At 33.7% G+C, this 21,218-nt stretch overlaps 1 protein-coding gene and 2 non-coding genes across 3 annotated transcripts; 1 reads left to right on the top strand and 2 right to left on the bottom strand.

Annotated features, from left to right (window-relative positions):
- Nucleotides 1-3,923: 3,923 nt before the first annotated feature.
- Nucleotides 3,924-6,857, top strand: LOC108481387 (uncharacterized). Its single transcript, XM_017784529.2, has one exon. The coding sequence runs from the start codon at nt 4,018-4,020 to the stop codon at nt 6,472-6,474; it is 2,457 nt and encodes an 818-aa protein (XP_017640018.1). The 5' UTR covers nt 3,924-4,017; the 3' UTR covers nt 6,475-6,857.
- A 472-nt stretch (nt 6,858-7,329) lies between these two features.
- Nucleotides 7,330-7,406, bottom strand: LOC128281746 (small nucleolar RNA R21). The gene has a single exon (XR_008272011.1). It is a non-coding gene; the product is annotated as a small nucleolar RNA R21 (small nucleolar RNA).
- A 502-nt stretch (nt 7,407-7,908) lies between these two features.
- On the bottom strand, nt 7,909-7,993 carry LOC128281748 (small nucleolar RNA R21). The gene has a single exon (XR_008272013.1). It is a non-coding gene; the product is annotated as a small nucleolar RNA R21 (small nucleolar RNA).
- Nucleotides 7,994-21,218: the final 13,225 nt, after the last annotated feature.

Here is a 21,218-nt window from a genome sequence, read left to right as displayed (position 1 = left end):
CTTAAACTATATGGATTTCAAAGAGAAAAGGGAGGAAGAAAATGAGACTAAATTTGAGTAGGACAGTGACAACTGACAACGATTAGATTGGAGAAGAGATTTTGTCAAAATAATCCAAAGTCCAAACTGAGAGGGAAACGCATAATATTTTTTGTTTTGATCCTTTAATTTTAGCAGCTCAATAATATATTCTTTATTGCATTTCAAAAATGCTTTTTTGGAGCCATTTTCGTATAATAAGGGTCCTTTTGATAAAAATAATATTAAAAAATAATTAATAATAAAAATAGGGTGATAAACAAATTAATTAAAAAAATGGAGTGTTTGTTATTGCCTGACACATTGGCTATGAACTTTTTTAAAAAATTTGATAGAAAAATAAAAAAAACTGAAAAAGTGGAAAAAATGTGTGATATTGCCTGATGACCGGTAAATTTTAAAAATAATTTTCATAGCAAAAAAATAACTAGTTTATGGTTCCAACACTATATAATAACTTTTTACTTACTTTTAATGTCTTACTGGTTTTTCATTTATTTAATATCTTAATGTATTTTTCTATATTTAATATATTTTCTTTGCATTTTCTATTATTTTTCCTATCAAAATTTTTTAAAATTCATTGATGCCACCAATGTATCAAGCGGTACTTCGAAATTACTGTATCAAATACTCAATTTTCATAATTAATTTATTCTTTATCCTATTTTTGTAATTAATTAATTAATTTTTAATATTATTTTTATAAAAAATCATAAAAATTTAATTTTAAAATCTAAAGTATTTTTGAAAGGTTAGTTTCAACTTAAATACAAAGTTAAAATTTATTGTATTTGCATTTAGGAAAAAATATTTTGAAGTTAAATTACATTTTTAATCTTCATTTATAATCCAATGAATGTTACTTAATATTTATATTATGTATACAATTATTTTTTATTGAAATTTATTTCAAATATATGATATTATATATTTGAAATTGTTAATAATTTCTTTAATATTTAAAATATAATTTATATATTTAAATTAAATTTTACAAACAATTCATACTAATTACTTAAAAAATTTAAAATTTATATTTCATAATATTAATAAACTTTAACATCATTTAATGTATATTTTACTTTATAATAGTTATATTCAAAATAAATATTTTATTTTTAAAATTTATTTCAATTTTTTAAAAGAATGCCGACCGTTCATCTAAAAGAAAAGTAAAAAAGTACCTCGATAAAACAAACAAAACCAGCTGGCCACCAAAAACCATGCGCCAATAAAAATTTGTGATTTTGAAATTAGAAATTAGAAATTTGTAATTGTAATATATATTAATAAAAATATTTGTTTTATATATAAAATTGAAAATACAACTTATAAAACAATCATCACTGATAGTGTTGCTTTCAGTTTTGTTAGATTTTTCATGTTATCCACTGTCACCTTAGAAAAAGAGAAATTGAAATTGTCCTAGTAATTGAGTAATGGTAATTGAAATTGTCCTAGTAATTGAGTAATGGTGTATTTAGTATTACTTTTAGAGAACATTTTGGGATAAAAAGTATTTTTAGATAAAAGTATTCTAAAATAAATTATTTTTGAGAGAAAAATATTTTTAAAACTAAAATTAGCTCAAAAATATTTTTTAAAAGTTAAAATTTTAATTTTTTCCAAAATATTTTTGAGAAACATTCTTAAGCTAAGCTTAAATAGTTTAGTTGATCTTATACTTAATCAAGTATAAAGGAGAATTTTTAGTTTTAAGGATTTTCGATTAATTATGATTTTAAGATTAGAAATTTGTTTTTAAAGCTAAATATAATACAAATATTTCTTTAATATTAAAATGCAACTAATAAAAGACTATAATAATTACTATCACTGTCAGTGATGCTTTCAATTATTGTTAGATTTTGCATGTTACGTTTGTCACTAGTAAAAAAATTGAAATTGTCACTGATAATTAAGGGCGAGTAAAATGTTTACTTGGGTTTATTTAATTATTTAATTACAATTAATTAAATTAAAAATAATAATTTAAAGAAATTAATTTAATTTTAAGTTATTTTTTATTTAGTGAGAAAATATATTTATTGTGAATAGTTATATATGTGATTCTCTTGTTTTATTGTTTTTATTCATTCTATAACAACAGCTTTTATGTGCAAATGACATATATAATTAGGGATAAAATAATGTGTAATTAAGCTCTAGTTATTCGCCTATTAATTGCAATATTATCTAATCATGGAGTCATTATACTATAGTGTCATGATTAAACTCCCTCTTATGATCATGTCATAAATGTGTTGCTCTAATAGGATATCCTTATATCTTTGGATTAAATCTATTCATCAAATATGATCATATTTTATCTCATTGTAACAATTATCTTCTTTCATGAAAAGTTAATTACTAACAATTAGTAATCAAATCATTTCGTGGCCACATTTCTTTTTCAACAACTATGTAATGCCAATGAGATTATATCATTTAACCTTATAGGGCTATGATTCTATTATTGTGGAATGATACTACATCATGTAGAAGTCTTATACCCAACGAACAAGCTTTCAATTCCTTAATCATTTAAACTCACGATTTTAATACATCAAAATATACAAGTCACGCATACATAGTCCATCATTCACTCAAAATTAAGGTTTGTAACACTAAAAACATCACAAGTGAATAAATCCATAAATGGATTTAGGACAAATTCAACAAAACTTGGGTCCTGTCTGATATATTGTCAGTCTAAACAATCACATCTATATCTCAATCTTTTAACAGTCACCCCCTTCAATATTCAAGACAAGGCATCTCCTCAATTTGACTTAATAGACGACATAATAGTTTTTCAATCAATTTGCTCAATTTTTATTAGACTATGGACTTTTAGATTATCTATTAATATAAGTTGTCTTCTCATATTATAATTAGACCACATAGTGTAACTTAGTATTAATTAAACATTAGTGTTGAGTAATATTCTCTTGTGTTGTATTAAGAGAAACACAGTGAGTATTTATACACATTCCTACTGCTATTATTACAGCTCACAATAAGGCCCACTATTTTTTCTTGGCCTTCGGGCTAAGGGCACTAACATTATCTGGGCCCCTTTTGGTTTATTAGACGCTTGTCTGCGAGGCAAGCGGTCCTTTCTGATATTGGGACTGACTCTTCTAGTGAACCTCGCACCTGCCAATCACGAGTGGAGGTCCTCTTCTCAGACATGACTCGCGACCTCGTCACTGCGAGGTTTACCCGTGCTCTCATCTTGCGATCTTATTTGTGCGAGGCTTACGCAAGTTCCCCCGCGCAATCTCTTTCTATGAACATCTTGCATTCCCATGAGGTCTTCAGTTGACTGTGTCTGTAGGTGAACATTCTTTTTTCTAGGTCGGAGGTCTAGATCCTCTCGGTCATTCAGGCTATCAGTTCCAAACCCTAATAATCAGATAAATAATAAATCAATATTTGCTTATTTTTTACTTTGCATGCAAAATCTATCGAGGATAATTACAAACACCTAGAGAGTTACATTTATGTCCCTATAAAAAAATAAGATGTGATTTCACCTCTAATAAGCTCAAGACACGTGGTGTCACTTGTTTCCCATATATAACCTCACTCACAACACTAAAGACAATCAAACACTTGGAACTCTCTCACTTCTCTCTCTAATCTTGAAAAAAAAATTGGTTAAAGATTGAAAAAGCAATATTTTGGTTTTAATTAATTTTTTTAATTTTTTAATAAAAGCTTTAAAAACTTTGATTATATTTTGGTTCATTTAACCTTCCATTTTTATAGATATATATTTTTATTTTTGTTAAATATTTTCAAATATTTTTTAATTTATTCTTTTTCATTTTTGACGTGGTTAAATCGGGTTTCTTATGAACTGTATTGTTGTTTCTGAAAACGGAAGCTAGATAGTCATTTTCTTCTAAAAAGTAAAAGCTCTCTCCATTTTTTTTTCTCTAAAAATCTTGCCTTGTCAAGTCTTAAAAAATGGAGGGTTCCTCAAACTCCATTGTTGAAGAAAGAGCAGAGCTTATGGTTTCACCAGATAATAAAAACCTCGAACTAAGAACAGCCCATTTCATTACACCTTCCATAGGCTTAACCTCCATTGATGGAAACCTTCCAAACCATTGTCTTTCCTCTTTGCCAGAAACGTATCCCAAAAATGGGGCTATGGAAGTAAATTTCGTTGGGTGGAGACACCCACAAAAAGAATGGAAAGTATGGGTCGCCAACATGGCTTCATTACATGAATCCACATGGAAGGAAGCTGGTATTTTCGAAGCTATAATGAATTCAACGTACAAGATTGAAAGGAACAATGATTTGGTCTTTGGGGTTGCTGAAAAATGGTGCCATGAAACCAATAGTTTCATTTTTCCTTGGGGTGAAGCGACGATTACATTGGAAGATATCATGATCCTTGGGGGTTATTCAGTTTTGGGGTCTCCTGTTTTCACCCCTGTTGAAACAGAGGAAATGGAGGAAACATGGGAGAAACTCGAAAATGCAAGGAAAGAAATGTACAAGAGTACAGCTAAAAAGGCCAGTCACAGTTTGTGGATAAGGAAGTTCATGCACAGCGGTAGCGAAATCGAGCACGAGGCATTCCTTGCATTGTGGTTATCAAGGTTTGTTTTACCATCTTGTTTTGATGTTGTTGCTAACATTGTTTTCCCCATTGCTATTCACCTTGCCAGGGGGACTAGAATTGCACTTGGACCTGCTGCTCTTGCTAAGATTTATAGTGATTTGAGTTGCTTAAAACAAAACATTATTGCTTCAACACAGTTAGATTCCAATTGTGATGGTGGAAATGTTGCAGTTGCACTAGAGGTTACACTTTGCTCACAACTTACACTAGTCCAGGTTTGGGTCTGGGAGAGATTTCCGGACTTACGTCCGAAGCCTAACTTCATCGAAAATGGCGATCCAAGGTTGGCTTTATGGCATGACGTGAAGTGCAAAGTGCAAGATGTGAGGTCAGTTCTAGACTCAAGCAAGGAACGGTTTGATTGGCGTCCTTACGTTAATGGTGGTAAGTTTTATGGAGATACAGCAACGTGGATATCAGTTGATTTGAGTTTAGACGATGAATTGCTGTCGTTTGCTCAATGCTTGAGGGCTTCGGAGCTGGTTGGACTAGAATGTATAGAGCAGTACCTTCCGCATAGAGTGGCATTGCAATTCGGAATGGATCAAGATATTCCCTGTAGTGTTCCCCGATCAAATGATAGTCCTGAGATCGCATGGTCCAATTACAATAATTCCGTTGGTGGTGGGAAGTTGTACATTCCTTCCAAGCTTTTCAAGGGAGGTGTCACTGCTAAATACTCGAATTGGTGGAAGCAATCGGTCTTGATTCTGCAAGAAGAAAGTATAGATGTGTTACTAAAGCAAAGAAGCTCCACAAACTTCAAAATGACACCAAATGGAACAATGGGAATTAATGAAACTGATATGTTCAAAGGTTTAAAATTGATTCCGAAGTGCTTGAAGCGGCCTAGAGAAGATGATACTTACAGTGGTTTTAAGACAATGCCAAAGAAGTTTAATGGAGTGGGAACCCATACGTCGTCCCTAACTCGACCTGGTAGCAGTGCCAGTTCTGATCATGGTTCTCCAATGATAAAATTTAAGCAGTTACCAATATATCCAAAACGGAAGAAGGAAGTTTGTAATGCAGGTTTTGTAGCTCGAAGCTCATCGATAACAATTGGCTCAGAAGTAGACACTGAAGTTAAGAATGAAAGTACTTCATCTAGCTCTCTGTCCAAGTTAAAGCCTGATTTTGTAATTCAGAAGGAACTTAATAATTCTTCATTTCCTCCTGGTTTTCCTCCCAAAGGAAATATGCTGCAATCCAATGGTTCTTTTAATGGAGATAAGCTGAATGTGGCTTTACCAGTTCCTCCTGGTTTTATCCCCAAAAGTTCCATTACTGAAGATAAAATTAACCCTCCATTTCCTCCTGGTTTTCCTTCCAAATGCAATATGGTGGAAGTAAGGGATATTGTTGATGCCAGAGATTTTGTTGAAGATAAAGTGACTGTAACAATGGGTGGGAATCATTCAGCAAGTCATCCTGGAAGTCTTTCTTTGGATTCCGACGATGAAGATCAACTTACAATATCAAAAATGTCGAAACCCAATAAGAAGTTTGGCAATATTGACAGAAGAGATACTTTAGAGAACTCATCAGGTCAATGTTCAGTTGCAGATAATGAGCTTCCAAGATGTGAGCTGATAACAACACTTGGAGCAGAGGAGGATGCACATGGCGCATCAATCGTACCTGCAATTTACGGTAATGCTTGTCCAAATGAACAATCATGGCTACATCTCGAAGCACGTATATGCAAACTGGAGACACTGCTTGGTAAAATGAAAGCAGCTAGGGAGGTTAAGTCATTAGTAACTAATGGTTGGGTTAATTTGGATTAATTAACCATTTGTTTTTGGCAAATATTTGATCATCCATTAGAAGTGAATTTAAGGATCAGTTGCCTAAGCAGAGACATTGAAATTGACATGCTTTTGATGCTACCCTTTTTGGTGAATTTAGTTAGTTCAACCATTTTATAGCAAGAAAGAAAAACAGCTTTTGTTGCTTATATAAGTTGCAAGATGACAAATTACAAAGTTAAAGCTTCTTGTACATTTGCTTCAACCAATATTCCTATTTCAGACTACGCATTTTAAAAAATCTTCATACATGGGAAAAAACTTCACCAATCTCGGAGAACAGAAGCCATGGATCTTGAGCTCTGCTTTCTACTCTTTGGTTAATTCCAATTTCACTGCCACCATTCTTTCTCTTCAATTCTTCAGAGAATCAATACTCTTTGAGCAAAATCCAATATGTTTAAAGATTGTTTGTACCTACAGCCTGTTAGCAAAACATAGAGAACAAACTCATTCGAAATTAAGCTGATTAGACCTCAACATACAGCAGTAATCAACAGGCAAATAATAAAAAACCCCAATCCTCAATGCTAACAAGGTAATCATCAAAGCTTAAAGACCTTAAAGAACACACCTGCTATTGCAAATCAGCTAGGACTGAAAAGGCAGCACAATATTAAAGATCAATTACAGAAGAAATCTATTAAAAAGCACATAAAAAGACAGGCTAAGAACCAAGTACTTAATCCAAATACATTTTTTCACAGGTTTACAAACACAAACAGTTTCAAGGACATCAAGAAGATGTGAATCCAAGCTTTAAGCATGCAAACAATGGAAAGATATTGAATACCAAAATAGAAATTTTCCATTTTCTAATAAACTATGAGTATGCATCCCTCAGATTCATTGCTCATCAATGGATATCAGTCCACTACTTTTATTTCCTACTATTGTTCTTCATAAGGATGCAAGTCAAATTTCAATAATTTTAAAATAAAAAAATAATCTCCTCAAGAAGCATATTGCTAAATATAATTAGATTAAACTAATTAGAAAACGTAAGAAATGCTTGATTTAAAGAACAGAGCAAGAGAACACCAATAATCTTCAAAAAAAAAAAAAAGAGATGAAACTGAACGAAAAAAAGTCCCTCAAAAAGATCTATTCATCAAAGCTATTCAGGCCTATCAACTTTTAAGATCAAATAGAACTTCACCATTGGGATATTAAATTGATCAATGTAAAAAATTTTATTTTATTAAAGAAATTTTTTTAAAATGAAACTTTTTTAATCAATAAATGAAAGAAAACCCAGAAAAGGGTAAGCATGGGGCATCTATCAGAAACGGTATTATCATCAACATAATCAGGCTACTTTTAACATGAAAAATATCCATCATTTAGATGCAAAAATAAAATCTTACTTAGAATTTGCCAAAAAAAAGGAGAAAATCTGCAGAAGAAAAAAAAAATCCCTCGGAATTGGATAGTCCTCAATGGAAATAAATTGGTCCACTAGTAATTTATTTCTTCGGATTAATTCCTCATAGGGATAAGCAATAAATGCCCAAGAAAAACAAACAAAAACACAACATTGTTGATAAAGAAAATGATATTTATCCCATAATCAACGCATCTGAAAATTTCTGGAAAAAAAAAAAAAGAAGAAGAGGAAACAGGTGATGGCAACTGAGAATGCTACAATAAGGGTTTGGGAAATAAAAGATTAGGGCTTTTGGTTGCTTTAATAGAATAAGATGATAAGTTCAAATTGCCTAATTTGTCCTCAATATATAATTAAATTACAATCAGCCATGGCATGATGTATTTGGCTGGGCTTAGGTGGATGGAAGCCATTGTTAGCCTTTTCTAGCCCAACAAAACCTGGTTAGCATAGAAATTTTGGTACCAACCAAAGAAAAGCTTAAGGTAGGCAGCAAATGTTAGACCAATTAGTCCAAGTTGGACTCAATCCATATGATACTCATGGCTAATTTAGCAACGTTTTTAAAAAGTGTTTTTGAAAGTACTGTGAAAAAATATTTTAAGAACAAAATTTGATAGACATCGAAATTACTAAAAATAATTCCTACAAAAATAATTTTAAACTGTAGCAAAGAGTGGTAGTAGGGTTGAGTCCACAGGGATTAGATATCGTAATCAACTTTTGTATTCATTTATGAACAGGATATTCGTCGCGTCAAGTGTCGTGACAAGAGTCGTGCCCATGACTCCAAATGTACCTGCGAAAAATAAACAATTAAATCGGGGGAGTTTGAGAATATTTAAGAAAGTAAATAATTTAGTCAACTTAAACAAACGATTGACTACTATTAAAAATAAATGTAAACTGGAAATAAATTAAGACTTTTGTAAACAGATAAAATAAGCCTTAGCCTTAGACTCGATAAATTTCGTATCAAGAATCGATCTTTGAAAATTTATCTTCTCTTCCAAACGTTAAGTTGGTTATAGCAGCGTCCTATCCACCAATTCTTCCTCTTGTAGCTGGCTCCAGTATGACTTGCAAACCAACCCTTACCGATTATCTAACCGAGATACACGTGCTCCCGATTCAAGATCCTGGTATAACATCTCGATTTTGGGCTTAGTCAGAACAGTGGTTTCGAGACCACAAATACGATGAGAAAAATTTAATTTTTATTATATTTTTATGGTCTACAATTTCGCGAAATGATTTTGTGAAAATTTCGTTTGAAAATTTCGACGTTTGGGCACTCAATTTAGTAAAAAGGACTAAATTGTAAAAAGTGCAAAAGTTGAGTTTTACATGTTAGAGGTGTCTAATTGTCATGAAATTTTAAATGGAAGGTGCTTAAATGATAATTAAACCATTGTATAACTTGTTGGACAAAAATGGCCTTGGTTGGGTCAAATTTGAAAGAATAGTAAAAAAGACATTTTGGTCATTTAGGGGTAAAATGAATTAAAAGACAAATTTTAAACTCCAAATGTGTCCCTTTCTTCTTGTTACAACAGAATGTACCAATAGCAGCCATGGTTAGGGTTTGGTCAAGCTTCCAAGCTTAATAATCAAGAAAATCGAGATTTGGGCTTAAATCAAAAAAATACAAGGTTATGTACTAGAATGGTAAATTGCCATTTCTGGATCCGTGGTAAGATCACGTGATTTAATAAGCCTATTATTCATGATATTATTGATATACATGAAATATAATTTGTTATAATTGTATTGAATTTGATGTTAATAGAAATTTGATGGGATATGATATTTAAAAGAAATTAGTGATTACCGAGAATATGAGATCTTGCATATGTTGCAATAAAGGTTGTCCCTAAAGGATAATCTTTTGATCTAATTATGAAAAGGAAATGTACGCCTTGTGTGTACAATGTGAAAAGTGGTAGCTTCGGCTACCTGATCAGTGAAAAGTGGTAGCTTCGGCTACCTGATTAGTGAAAAGTGGTAGCTCCAGCTACCTGATCAGTGAATAGTGATAGCTTCGGCTATCGAATGTGAAAAGGGATAGTTTCGGCCATCAAATGTAAAAAGGGATAGCTTCGGCTATCAAATTTGGAAAGGAAAGGTATACTTTGTGTATACTATTTGAAAATGTTAGGTATACTTTGTGTATACCATTTGAAAAAGAAATGTATACTTTGTGTATACCATTTGAAAAGGTTAGGTATACTTTGTGTATACCATATGAAAAAGGGAAGGTATACTTTGTGTATATCATATGAAAAGGAAAGTGATACTTTGTGTGTACCACTTGGAAAGAAACGTACACCTCGAGTGTACAACTGGAAAAGGAAAGGTCTATCGGAAATTCAACGGGTATCATAATGAATGATGCGATGAAAGTCCCGAGATGGACGTGGTGATAAAGGTAAAGTTAATTGATATGCTATGGATATGTATAGGTACGTACATTATACTCATAAGTGATGCCTTATTGAAATGTGATAAATGATGAGTAAGCGAATTCAGGCATATATATGTGTATACATGATAAACAAGTGAAAAGATTTGAAAGATGAATCATCCTCATGCTTATGATTATGAATTGTGTTCATGTTAACTTACATTGTGTAATTAAATATGAGATTTATGAAATAAGGAGTCCGTGATCAATGTGACAATGGAATTATGATAGCTATTGTGATTTTTGCACCGAAACAATGTTGAACAACAACAGTAGCCTGAATTTGAAAAATCACCATAAATGGTGGAAGTCGAATTAGAGGCTGAATAATATATGAAATTAAATCTTAATGAGTCTATTTTCACATAAAAGAAACGGTGTAAGCAAAAGAATTTTATATTATGAGATACTTGAATTCTTGTGAGGTAGAGTTAGAATGAGTTCGAAATCCCCTGTTCTGACTTGGGAAAATCACTAGAAATTATACAAAAATAATTATGAGTTAGAAATCATATGAATAAAATCCTTAATGAGTCTACTTTTAGGAGAAAATATGGGAACATTATCTGAGTCTCGTACTATGAGATAAATAAATTTTAGTGAAAAAAAGTAGAAGCTGTCAAACAGCAAAACAATGGAGAATTTGAATAATAAACTGTACTTATTGGCTGGACCAAAAATTCTAAAAATTTTATGGTGGAAAGATATATGAGTCTAGTTTCTGGGAAAATTTACGGATATCAATTTAGAGTTCTATAACTCCAGATATAAATGATTTAGTGACTGTGACTCAAGAAAGCAGCTTAACTAGAACATGTGTAAATGTACAATTTGGTTAGTTTTACTATAGAAAGCGTGTTAGTAAATTGCTTATTATTATTTCATGCGAGCTTACTAAGCTTAAAGCTTACGCCCTCATTTTCATTTCTTTTAGTGTTGTTAGGTTAGTTCAGGGTTGGAGACCGTTGGAGGCAGCATCACACTATCAAGCCAACACCTTGAGAGTATAAACACATATGCTAGAATTATCAAGTGAGTGGCATGTATATGGATCTAGTTTTATAACATATGTTATTATAATTTGGCCAAATATATTAGTCTTTAGTGAGCTAATGATTCTGACTTATAAATCTAGATATTCATGTTATGTCTGATATTGGTGATGTGCATATGCTTGTATGCCATGATGTTATGCGTTGTTGTAAGAATGCCATGCTTGTGTCTTGATTGTAAATATATAATTACTCAAATATGCCATGTCAATTGCTATGCAAATGTATAAGTGTATGTAGGTAATTAAGGTTGGCAATTGACTTAGAAAATAGCCTTGAAATTGTCCACACGAATAGATACACGGGTGTGTGACTAGGCCATGTGTGACACACGGCTTAAGCATACGGGCGTGTGCCTTGGCCGTGTGACCCTAACTTGTTCATGACCAAATGGACAAAGAGCTCCATTGGCATAGGACACGGGCGTATCCCAAACTACACGGACGTGTGTGACCACACGGGCCAATCCACACGGGCGTGTGACTCTCCGAAGTAAGAAAATTAGTTAAGTTGCCCATAGATTTTCAAAGTTCTTGGTTTAGTCCAAAACCACCCCAATGTATGTTATAGGCTTCGAAGGCCTGTATAAGGGATGATGTGTATCTGTTTAAGATGTTTTAATTTTGGACAAAATTTTGTGGCCCGGTTTTGCGTGTTGTGATTGTTTAAGTCTGGTAACGCCTCGAACTCTGTCCCGACGTTGGATACGGGTGAGGGGTCTTACATATGGCATCCTTGCGTTCTGAAGAACTCAACTCAAATTAATGACCTCAACCGCATGGGTCGTTTAAATTCGATCACTTCTTTCTTGATTTGTTCTCAGAGATCTGAATACAGCACGACCGACTCGTTTCTCCAACTGTCAGCTAACATGACTTCAACCCAACGTGCACTTTTTGACTTGTAATCAAGTTAACCTTAAGGGATGAGTTGTCAATCCCGATACTTAGGAAAAGAATAAATACCGATTGGACGGATTTTAGCATGAATTCATATCTCACGATTCCCGACCGGAAAGAACACTAGCCTAAAGCTAAGATGAAATTTAGTTAAGCATGCAATTAATCATGCTTTGTATGTTTAGAAAGGTAGGTTGATGATAATTGAAAATTTTGGGGAATGAAAAGGACTTGGAAGGCAATTAGCCCAATTTTATAAAAGTAAGCAAAATTCAAATGAAAATGGTAGTAGCTCACGTCAACTTGAAAGAAAAGGGAAGAATAATTCTATTCCAATTTAAAGTAGGAATACAGAATTAATGGATGATTTCCTAAGAACATAAAGCCTCTATTTATATACATGAGGTTTACTAAATTTAGCCTAAACTAATTTAATATAAAATCAAAAATAAAATAAAAATAAATAAAATAAAATAAGATTTTCCTATTTTTGGTTTTTACAAAGTCAAAATATTTGATATGTCCTTGGCTTCCTCCACCTTTTTGATTTGGCCCCATTTCATTGATTATCTTTCAAATTGGCCCTTTTTAGCTTGTTTTTGACTAATTGCATCCCTGACTAGATTAAATCATAAAACACTTAATTAGCAGGGTTCAGTTCAAAAATAAACCAAATTAAACACAAAAAAAATGCAAATTAATATGTTTATCAAATCCCCCTACTTAGCTCATGCTTGTCCTCAAGCATATTGTTCCTTCAAACATTAGAATTCATTCTATAATTTATTAAAAATTGAGCCTCTTTTCCGCATCCTCAATCAATGCAAACAACATAGGAAAAAATAAATGAATATCCAGAATATATCGTTTGATCAACAAGTGTTATAGAATTGAAATATGTGGACTAAACAATTTCATCAAATTGAGTTTGAATCTAATAATTTGTAAGGCATTGTTAATTGACTAAGCATTAGTAAAAAAATTTAGACATAGTCAAACCTTTTTATGCGAACTAGGATGACAACCCAACTACCCTATCCCAGTTACTTAGTTCAAACAGTCTTTATTATTATTCTTTTATCAACATTTATTTATTTAACTTTTAAAGGCTCGGTTAGCGGAATGTTTGTAAGTTACCGACTTGTCACTCGAACTTTTTTACACTAGATAAGATGACAACCCAAGCACCTTGACAACCCAAGCACCTTACCCCGATTACTAAATTCGGTCACATTTTCAAAAATTCACTCATAACTTGAGCCTTAAATTTTTTTATTTTATTAATTTATTTATACACAAGCAAATATTTTTCCAAAAATCAATTTATACGAAAAATCTAGCTACATATATCAACCTTAAAACACAAATGTCGACTAATCTATACACTTGAACATTTAAAATAAAAAATTTGCCCAATTGTCCAAATTGACTAAGTGTGAGATTAAAGGCTCAATGTCAAATAAACTATCGAATGAATTCAACGTAAGATTGAACACATAGAAAAGAGAGACATGCAGCAAAAATCATGCATATTTACTTACCAATTCAACCCCCTACTTAATTTATGCTTGTCCTCAAGCATGTGTTATATGAAATAAAGGACAGTAACTTAAGCAACAAGCAAAGAGAAAGGTTAAGAATACTCCTCATGTGTTTCTAATGATGTTGTCGGCGTTGGGAAATAATTGTTAGCATTTAGCACGGTGCGCCCACGCCACCATCATTATCCGACTTTTGGAAAAATTCATAACCTTCATTTCGTTCTTGAAAACAACAAATTCATTGGATTAAATAAAAATTTAATTATTTACACCCTAAATGTAATGCCTCAATTTTCGGGAATTCTGTGAATGTTGGCAAAATTTCATGCTTTAATTTTGTCATTTGTGAGTGAAATTATGAAATAGGACCTATGTGAAAATGTTTGAAAATGCTATAGGCTAAATTGAAGTGGCCAAATAAATAGGAGTGCAAAATAGGAGGATTTGCATGACAAACCTCCCATTTTACATGAAGTGGCCAGCCATCATGTTGTTGTAGACAAAATGTGCACTTGATATCCATAATTTATGGTACAAATTGATACAAATTGATAATGGGTTAGGTAAATGTTCCATGATAATGAGTTAGGTAAATGTTTCATGATAATGGGTTAGGTAAATGTTCCATGATTAAAATTTCATGTCTTTTGTATTAAAGAATTAAATGGATGAAATATGAAATTTTATTAAAAGAAAAAGGCGTGAAAAGAATAAAGTTTTGTCCATCTTTGTTCATCATAGCCTAAAGTTAGAGAAGAGAAAGGAGAGGAGAAAGCTCTTGAATGTTCGGTCACTTAGGGAAGAAAATTGAAGGTAAGTTCATGGTAGTTTGCTTCTATCTTGATGTTCATGAGTTCTTCTTGATCCTACCTTAACTCTTGAAGCATATTTTGGTTTTTGGTTGTGTTGTGAGCATTTGGTCATGAATTAAAATGAAGGAAATGGTTGTTGTTTCATGTTCTTTTGATGAAAAATGGAAGATATGTGAAGTTGAGCCAAACAAATGAGCATGCATGTGCTTAGATGCTAAGGGGAAAAATCGGCTAATATGTTGTGCTTTAAAATGATGAAATGGAGATTATACTTAAGTAAAATCATAGATATGTGATGATTGATTGGTGATATACATGTTTAAAAAAAAAACATGCATGCAAGTTATGTGTGAAAGAGTGATTTGGTAATAAATCTGCTTGGGATAGCAGCAGTAACGTGACTTTGGAAAATCACCATAAATTGTGGGAGATGAGTTAGATGCTGCATAAATTATGTAATTAAAGCTTAATGAGTCTAGTTTCAAATGGAATAAACGAGAACATATTTTGAATTCTTTACAATGAGAAATTTGATTCGTAATGAAGAGTGGTCAGATTAGTCAAACAGTGAAACATGCGAAACTTTGAGAAAAATCTGGTATTGATTGGCGAAACCAAAAATTCTAAAAATTTTATGGATATAAGATATATGAGTCTATTTTTAGGGAAAATTAACGGCACTTGATTTGGAGTTTCGTAGCTCCAGTTATAAATGATTTAGTGACTGTTGCTCAGGAAGACAGCTTGCAGTGAAATTATGATTATGTGGTAAACATTGACAAAAATTTGTTAATGAGTTGCTTATTGATTTCTTATAAGCTTACTATGATCTGTAGGTGTGGTTGGCCGAATATTGTAAGGGGTTAATATGTAGTTTGTATTTGAATAGTTAGATTAACGTGTTAGTAATCCAATTGTAGGCGGTTCGTGTGTGGATCTCGTTAGCATATCGTCGCAAACAGGTGTGTAACTAACACCCTCTTTCTTAGTCTGGATCGGCAAAAGTCGAAAAGCCGAAATGCCGAAAATCGGTATTTTGTAGATTTACGAGTGTGCGAATGCTCGTGAGGTAAATCGATTAATGTTTTTGGTAAACTGCAAAATTTGGACTGCAAAGTGTATGATTTCTGTGCCCTCGATATTTTTGGGCTTAATGGGCCAAAATTAGAATGATGGGCCAACGGGCCCAATTCGGTAAGAACACTCGGTACGTGATTCTGTTAGTACATAAAAAGTAGGAATATGCATGAAAAACCCTAAAATAGATAAATTATTGAAATACCTTTAAAAGTGGAAAATTTACAGTTTTACCCCTAGTAGATAAATTACCGAAATACCCCTAGGGTTAAATTGACCTAAATGCATGTTTGATTGTTGTTATTTACTGCATGCCATGTTGTTATTATCTGATGCATGGGATTGGGATATTGACGGAGGAAGTATCGAAAGTGGCTTGTCCACGTCTCGGAGGCTTTGCCTCAATTCTTCGTTAATCGAGTAGCAAGGTCGCAACTATGGAGTGTTGGGTTGGGTGGGTTGAGCTATTCCTACATGGAGTGTAGGGCTGGTACGGTGGAGTGTAGTGGTTGGTGGGTTGAGTAGTCTCCCAAATGGGCTTGCATATGTTATTGATGTTGCATGTATTTTGAAATGAGCCTATGGGCCATCTCATTATCTGAATAAGGGCTAAGGCCCGGTTTATTGTAATCTAAAAGGGCTCGGTCCAAGACCATCATTACCTAAATGGGCTTAGGCCCAATAGGCTTGAGTGACTTGGGTTTTGAATGGGTTTTCCTTACACAATGAGTTTCCCAAACTCACCCTTTTATTTTCATCCACGCAGTAATCCCCAACCATAGTGGGCTTGGAGTCATGAGGAATTGGAGTGGCCACCCGCTCGAAAGTTTGATTTTCTTCGGTGAACTGGACATCCTTTTTTTACGTTTGAAGTTTTGGGTTTTTAAATGTAATAAGGCCTCTTAATTATTTTTGATGGTGTTAATATGTGTTACTAAGATAAGTATTACTTATTTTAACTGTTGAAGTTGGAAAGCTTTAGGGCGCGTTTTCAAAAACAACAATTGATTTCAAAATGCCACGATGACAAGCAAAGCTTCCGCAATGAAAGTATTTTCCAAAATTAATCACTTTTCCTAAAAAAGACTTAATCAAATCGGTTTCCTAGAAATATACATGACGTTAAGGTGTGGCAATGGCGGTGTGCATGTCTAGGATTGGATCTGAAGGGAGCTTGGTACTTAAGCAGTCCGATGGGCTCACCTCCTCTTTTCCGGTTTCCTACCTGGTGCACAGCTTCCATCCACTTTAACCTATAATCATCTTTTAAAACACTAAGTAAGTTTTTCTGGATCAATAATATAAAATGTTTTGAATGCTTCGATGTGGCATGTCAGATCCGACCATAACGTCTGGGTCGGGTTTGGGGTGCTACACTAAATCTTACTAAAACTCAAAATTTAACAAATGAAAATAATTTTAGTTTACCTCCCAAAAAGCGCTTTTGTTTAACGTTGTTAGTTCGATGACCATAAATGTTATTCGTTTGGCTCATTGAAAATTAATTTTTCCATCTTGTGCACCTGGATGTTCTTGTAGAAAAGTTTCAACCTTTGCCCACTATCCTTGAAGCCCTTCCCGGATTCCCCTATCATTAGTGAATTGAGGTGTCTTTGAGCTTCTCCGTTCAAGTTTGCATTATTCTCTGTCAGAATCCTTGTATGTTCTAAAAATGGTTTCAGATCTAATTTCGAGGCTTTCATGACAACTTCACGTATTGGTTTTTGGATTATCGATAATTTCTCTTAATTAACATCAAGATCTACATTCCTGCAAGGTACAATTTGTAACTTATCATTGGGATGTGCCATATCCTCATAAACACTAAACCTAACCACTTTACCGTCAAATTCCATAGTGAGTGTTCCACTCCAAACATTAATTTTTGTTCATATGGTACTCAAGAATGGTCTCCCAAGAAGTATCTCAGACGAATTAGTCGAGTCGTCATCCTCCATGTCGATAATGTAGAAGTCTGCAGGAAATATTAGCTTGTTTACCTTAACAAGAACATCCTCCAGCACTCCTTCTGGATGCATTACGGATCTATCTGCAAGCTGAATAATCACACATGTTTCCTTTAAAGGACCCGCGTTAAGTAGTTTATAAATTGACAAAAGGCATAACATTAATTGATGCGCCTAAGTCACATGTTGTTTTTTTAATACCGACACTACCTATTTTACAATATATGAAAAACATATATTGGTCCTTACATTTGGGCAGTATTTTCCGTTACAAAACGTTGGAGACATTTTCTCCGACATTTACCTTTTCATTACCCATAAGTTTCCTTTTACTTTTGCATAACTCTTTTAGAAATTTTGTGTATCGTGGGATCTGCTTAATCGCATTGAGAAGAGGTATGTTGATTTCCACCTTTTAGAACGTGTCGAGGATCTCCTTCTTGTCTCGCTCCTTCTTGCATTGGACAAGTCTTCTAAGAAACGGAGGTGGTACTGCAAATAACTTTTGTGGTGCTAACTCTATTAGAGCCTCTGTGTCAAGTTTCTTCTCATCTCGACCAGAGTAGTAGGCACGACTCGTGCCATGTATGGGCTCCAAAACCTTTCCGCTCCTTAATGTTATAGCACTTACATTGTGTCGAGGATTTGGCTCAGTTTGGGACGACAACTTACCTTAGGACTCCAAACGGCTAACCGTGAGTACAAGCTTGCTCACTTGCTTATTTAACTCCTGCAAATGCATTTCAGCTTTTAGCTGAAACTTCTCAATACTATTAGCTAGCCTTTCCACTATGGTTTCCAAAGATGACTTTGGGGGTGATATCTGTTGATTCTGTGACGGCCTTTGTTGGAACGGTTGATTGAACTGTGGATTCGACCCATAACTAAGATTTGGGTGATCTTTCCACCCCATATTATACGAGTTCGACTAGGGGTCATATCGCCTTTGAGGCGGTCCTAGAAAGTTCCCGACAGAATTTGCTTGTTCCGTCGAATCCTCATGTAAAATCGGACATGAATCCATCGGATGGCCTGGCTTAGCGTAAATTTCACACAACCGCACTGGGCTCGTCTTATCTGTAAGAAAAGTTTGAACAACATTAGTTAGCATATCAATTTTATCTTCTAAAGATAAAGAACTTAACTCATGAACCCGTCTTGTAGGTTTTGTGATCGATCGAAATTGTTGAGAGTTAGCAGCCTTTGTTGAAATCAACTCTCTCGCTCTTTGGGGCGTCATATTAACTAGTGCCCCTCCACTTGCAGCATTTATCATCTTCATTTTCATCGGGAGTAATCCATCATAGAAATACTGCAAGAGTGACTATTCAATCAGTCCATATTGTGGGCAACTTGCACACAACTTTTTATATCACTCCCAGTAATCATAGAGCGGTTCAGCGTCTTTTTGACATATTCCCACAATGTCCCTCCTTAGTTCGGCTGCTCGAGCTATAGGGAAGAACCTGTTAAGAAACAAACAAGACATGTAGACCACGTGTTGACAGATCTCGGTGGTAAATAAAATAATCACTCTCTAGCAGAGTCGGCTAGTGAGAAAGGAAAAGCACAAAGTTTGATTTGGTTTCCCGTTACTCCCTGAGGCTTCATGCTTGTGCACACCATATGGAATTTTTTAAGGCGGGTGTGCGGATTCTCGTTTTGTAATCCACGAAAAGTGGGTAGTAAATGGATCAAACCAGACTTCAATTCGAACAGCGTTCCTCCTGTCGGATAGGTTAAAAACAAGGGTTGTTGTTCATCCGGTGCCACAGCGAGTTGGCGTATCATCTGTTCAGCCATCTCGTTTGTTTCGTCAAACGAGAAAATTTCTTCACTATATGATATAGTTTCGAATCCGAGATTTGGCCGTTTACCGCATCGAATGACTTCTTTCATCAGTTGTCAGGCCAATTTCTCAATTTCTGGTTCAAATTCTAAAGTTCCCGGTTCTGATCTGGTCATAAGGAAAACAAACAGAAATTAAAGGAATATCTCCAATCCTCGGTAACGGCGCCAAAATTTGATGGGCGTCGAAACCACCAAAAATAATTCCTACAAAAATAACTCTAAATTGTAGCAAAGAGTGGTAGTAGGGTCGAGCCCACAAGGATTGGATATCGCAACTTTTATGTCCACTTATGAACAAAATATTCGTCGCGTCAAGCGTCGTGTCAAGAGTTGTGCCCACGACTCTAAACGTACCTGCGAAAAATTAACAATTAAATCGGGGGGGTTTGAGAATATTTAAGAAAGTAAATAATCTAGTCAACTTAAATAAATGATTGGCTACTATTAAAAATAAATGTAAACTGGAAATAAATTAAGACTTGTGTAAGCAGATAAAATAAGCCTTAGCCTTAGACTCGGTAAATTTCGTATCAAGAATCGATCCTTCAAAATTTATCTTCTCCTCCAAACGATAAGTTGGTTATAGCAGTTAAGAACATCCTAACAACCAATTATTCCTATCGTGGCTGGTTCTGGTATGACCTGCAAACTAACCCTTACCGATTATTTAATCGAGATACACGCGTTCCCGGTTCAAGATTCTGGCAACCTTGCGTTCTGAAGAATCCAACTCGAATTAACGGCTTCAACCGCGTGGGTCGTTTAAATTCGATCACTTCTTCCTTGATTTGTTCTTAGAGATCTGAATACAGCACGGCCGACTCGTTTCTCCAACTGTCAGCTAACACGACTCCAACCCAACGTGCACTTTTTGACTTGTAATCAAGTTAACCATAAGGGATGAGTTATCAATCCCGATACTTAGGAAAAGAATGAATACCAATTGGACAGATTTTAACGCGAATTCGTATCTCAAGATTCCCGACCGGAAAGAACATCGGCCTAAAGCTTAGATGAAATTTAGTTAAGCATGCAATTAATCATGCTTTGTATGTTTAGAAAGGTAGGTCGATGATAATTGAGGAATTTAGGGAATGAAAAGGACTTGGAAGGCAATTAACTCAATTTTATAAAAGCAAGCAAAATTCTTATGAAAATGACAATAACTCACGCCAACTTGAAAAAAAAGGGAAAAATAATTATATTCCAATTTGCAGTAGGAATACAAAATTAATAGATGATTTCCTAAGAACATAAAGCCTTTATTTATGTATATGGGATTTACTAAATTTAGCCTAAACTAATTTAATATAAAATCAAAAATAAAATAAAAATAAAAATAAATAAAATAAGATTTTCTTATTTTTGGTTTTTACAAAGTTAAAATATTTGACGTGTCCTTAGCTTCCTCCACCTTTTTAATTTGTCCCCATTTTAATGATTATCTTTCAAATTGACCCTTTTTAGCTTGTTTTTGACTAATTGCATCTTTGACAAGATTAAATCATAAAAGCACTTAATTAGCAAGGTTTAGTTAAAAAATAAACCAAATTAAACACAAAAAAATATGCAAATTAACATGTTTATCAAGAAAACTTTTGAAAAATTTGGTTTAAGATTTGAGTGTTTAGTGTTCTTGTTAAAAAGTAATTTTGAAAAATAAAATATCTATT

The sequence above is a fragment of the Gossypium arboreum genome, chromosome 1 (assembly GCF_025698485.1).
Source record: "Gossypium arboreum isolate Shixiya-1 chromosome 1, ASM2569848v2, whole genome shotgun sequence".
Taxonomy (NCBI): Eukaryota; Viridiplantae; Streptophyta; class Magnoliopsida; order Malvales; family Malvaceae; genus Gossypium; species Gossypium arboreum.
This window is presented reverse-complemented; position numbering and strand designations above follow the sequence as displayed.

Coding starts and splice junctions, on each gene's coding strand:
- LOC108481387 (XM_017784529.2), top strand. CDS start 4,018: ATGGAGGGTTCCTCAAACTCCATTGTTGAAGAAAGAGCAGAGCTTATG.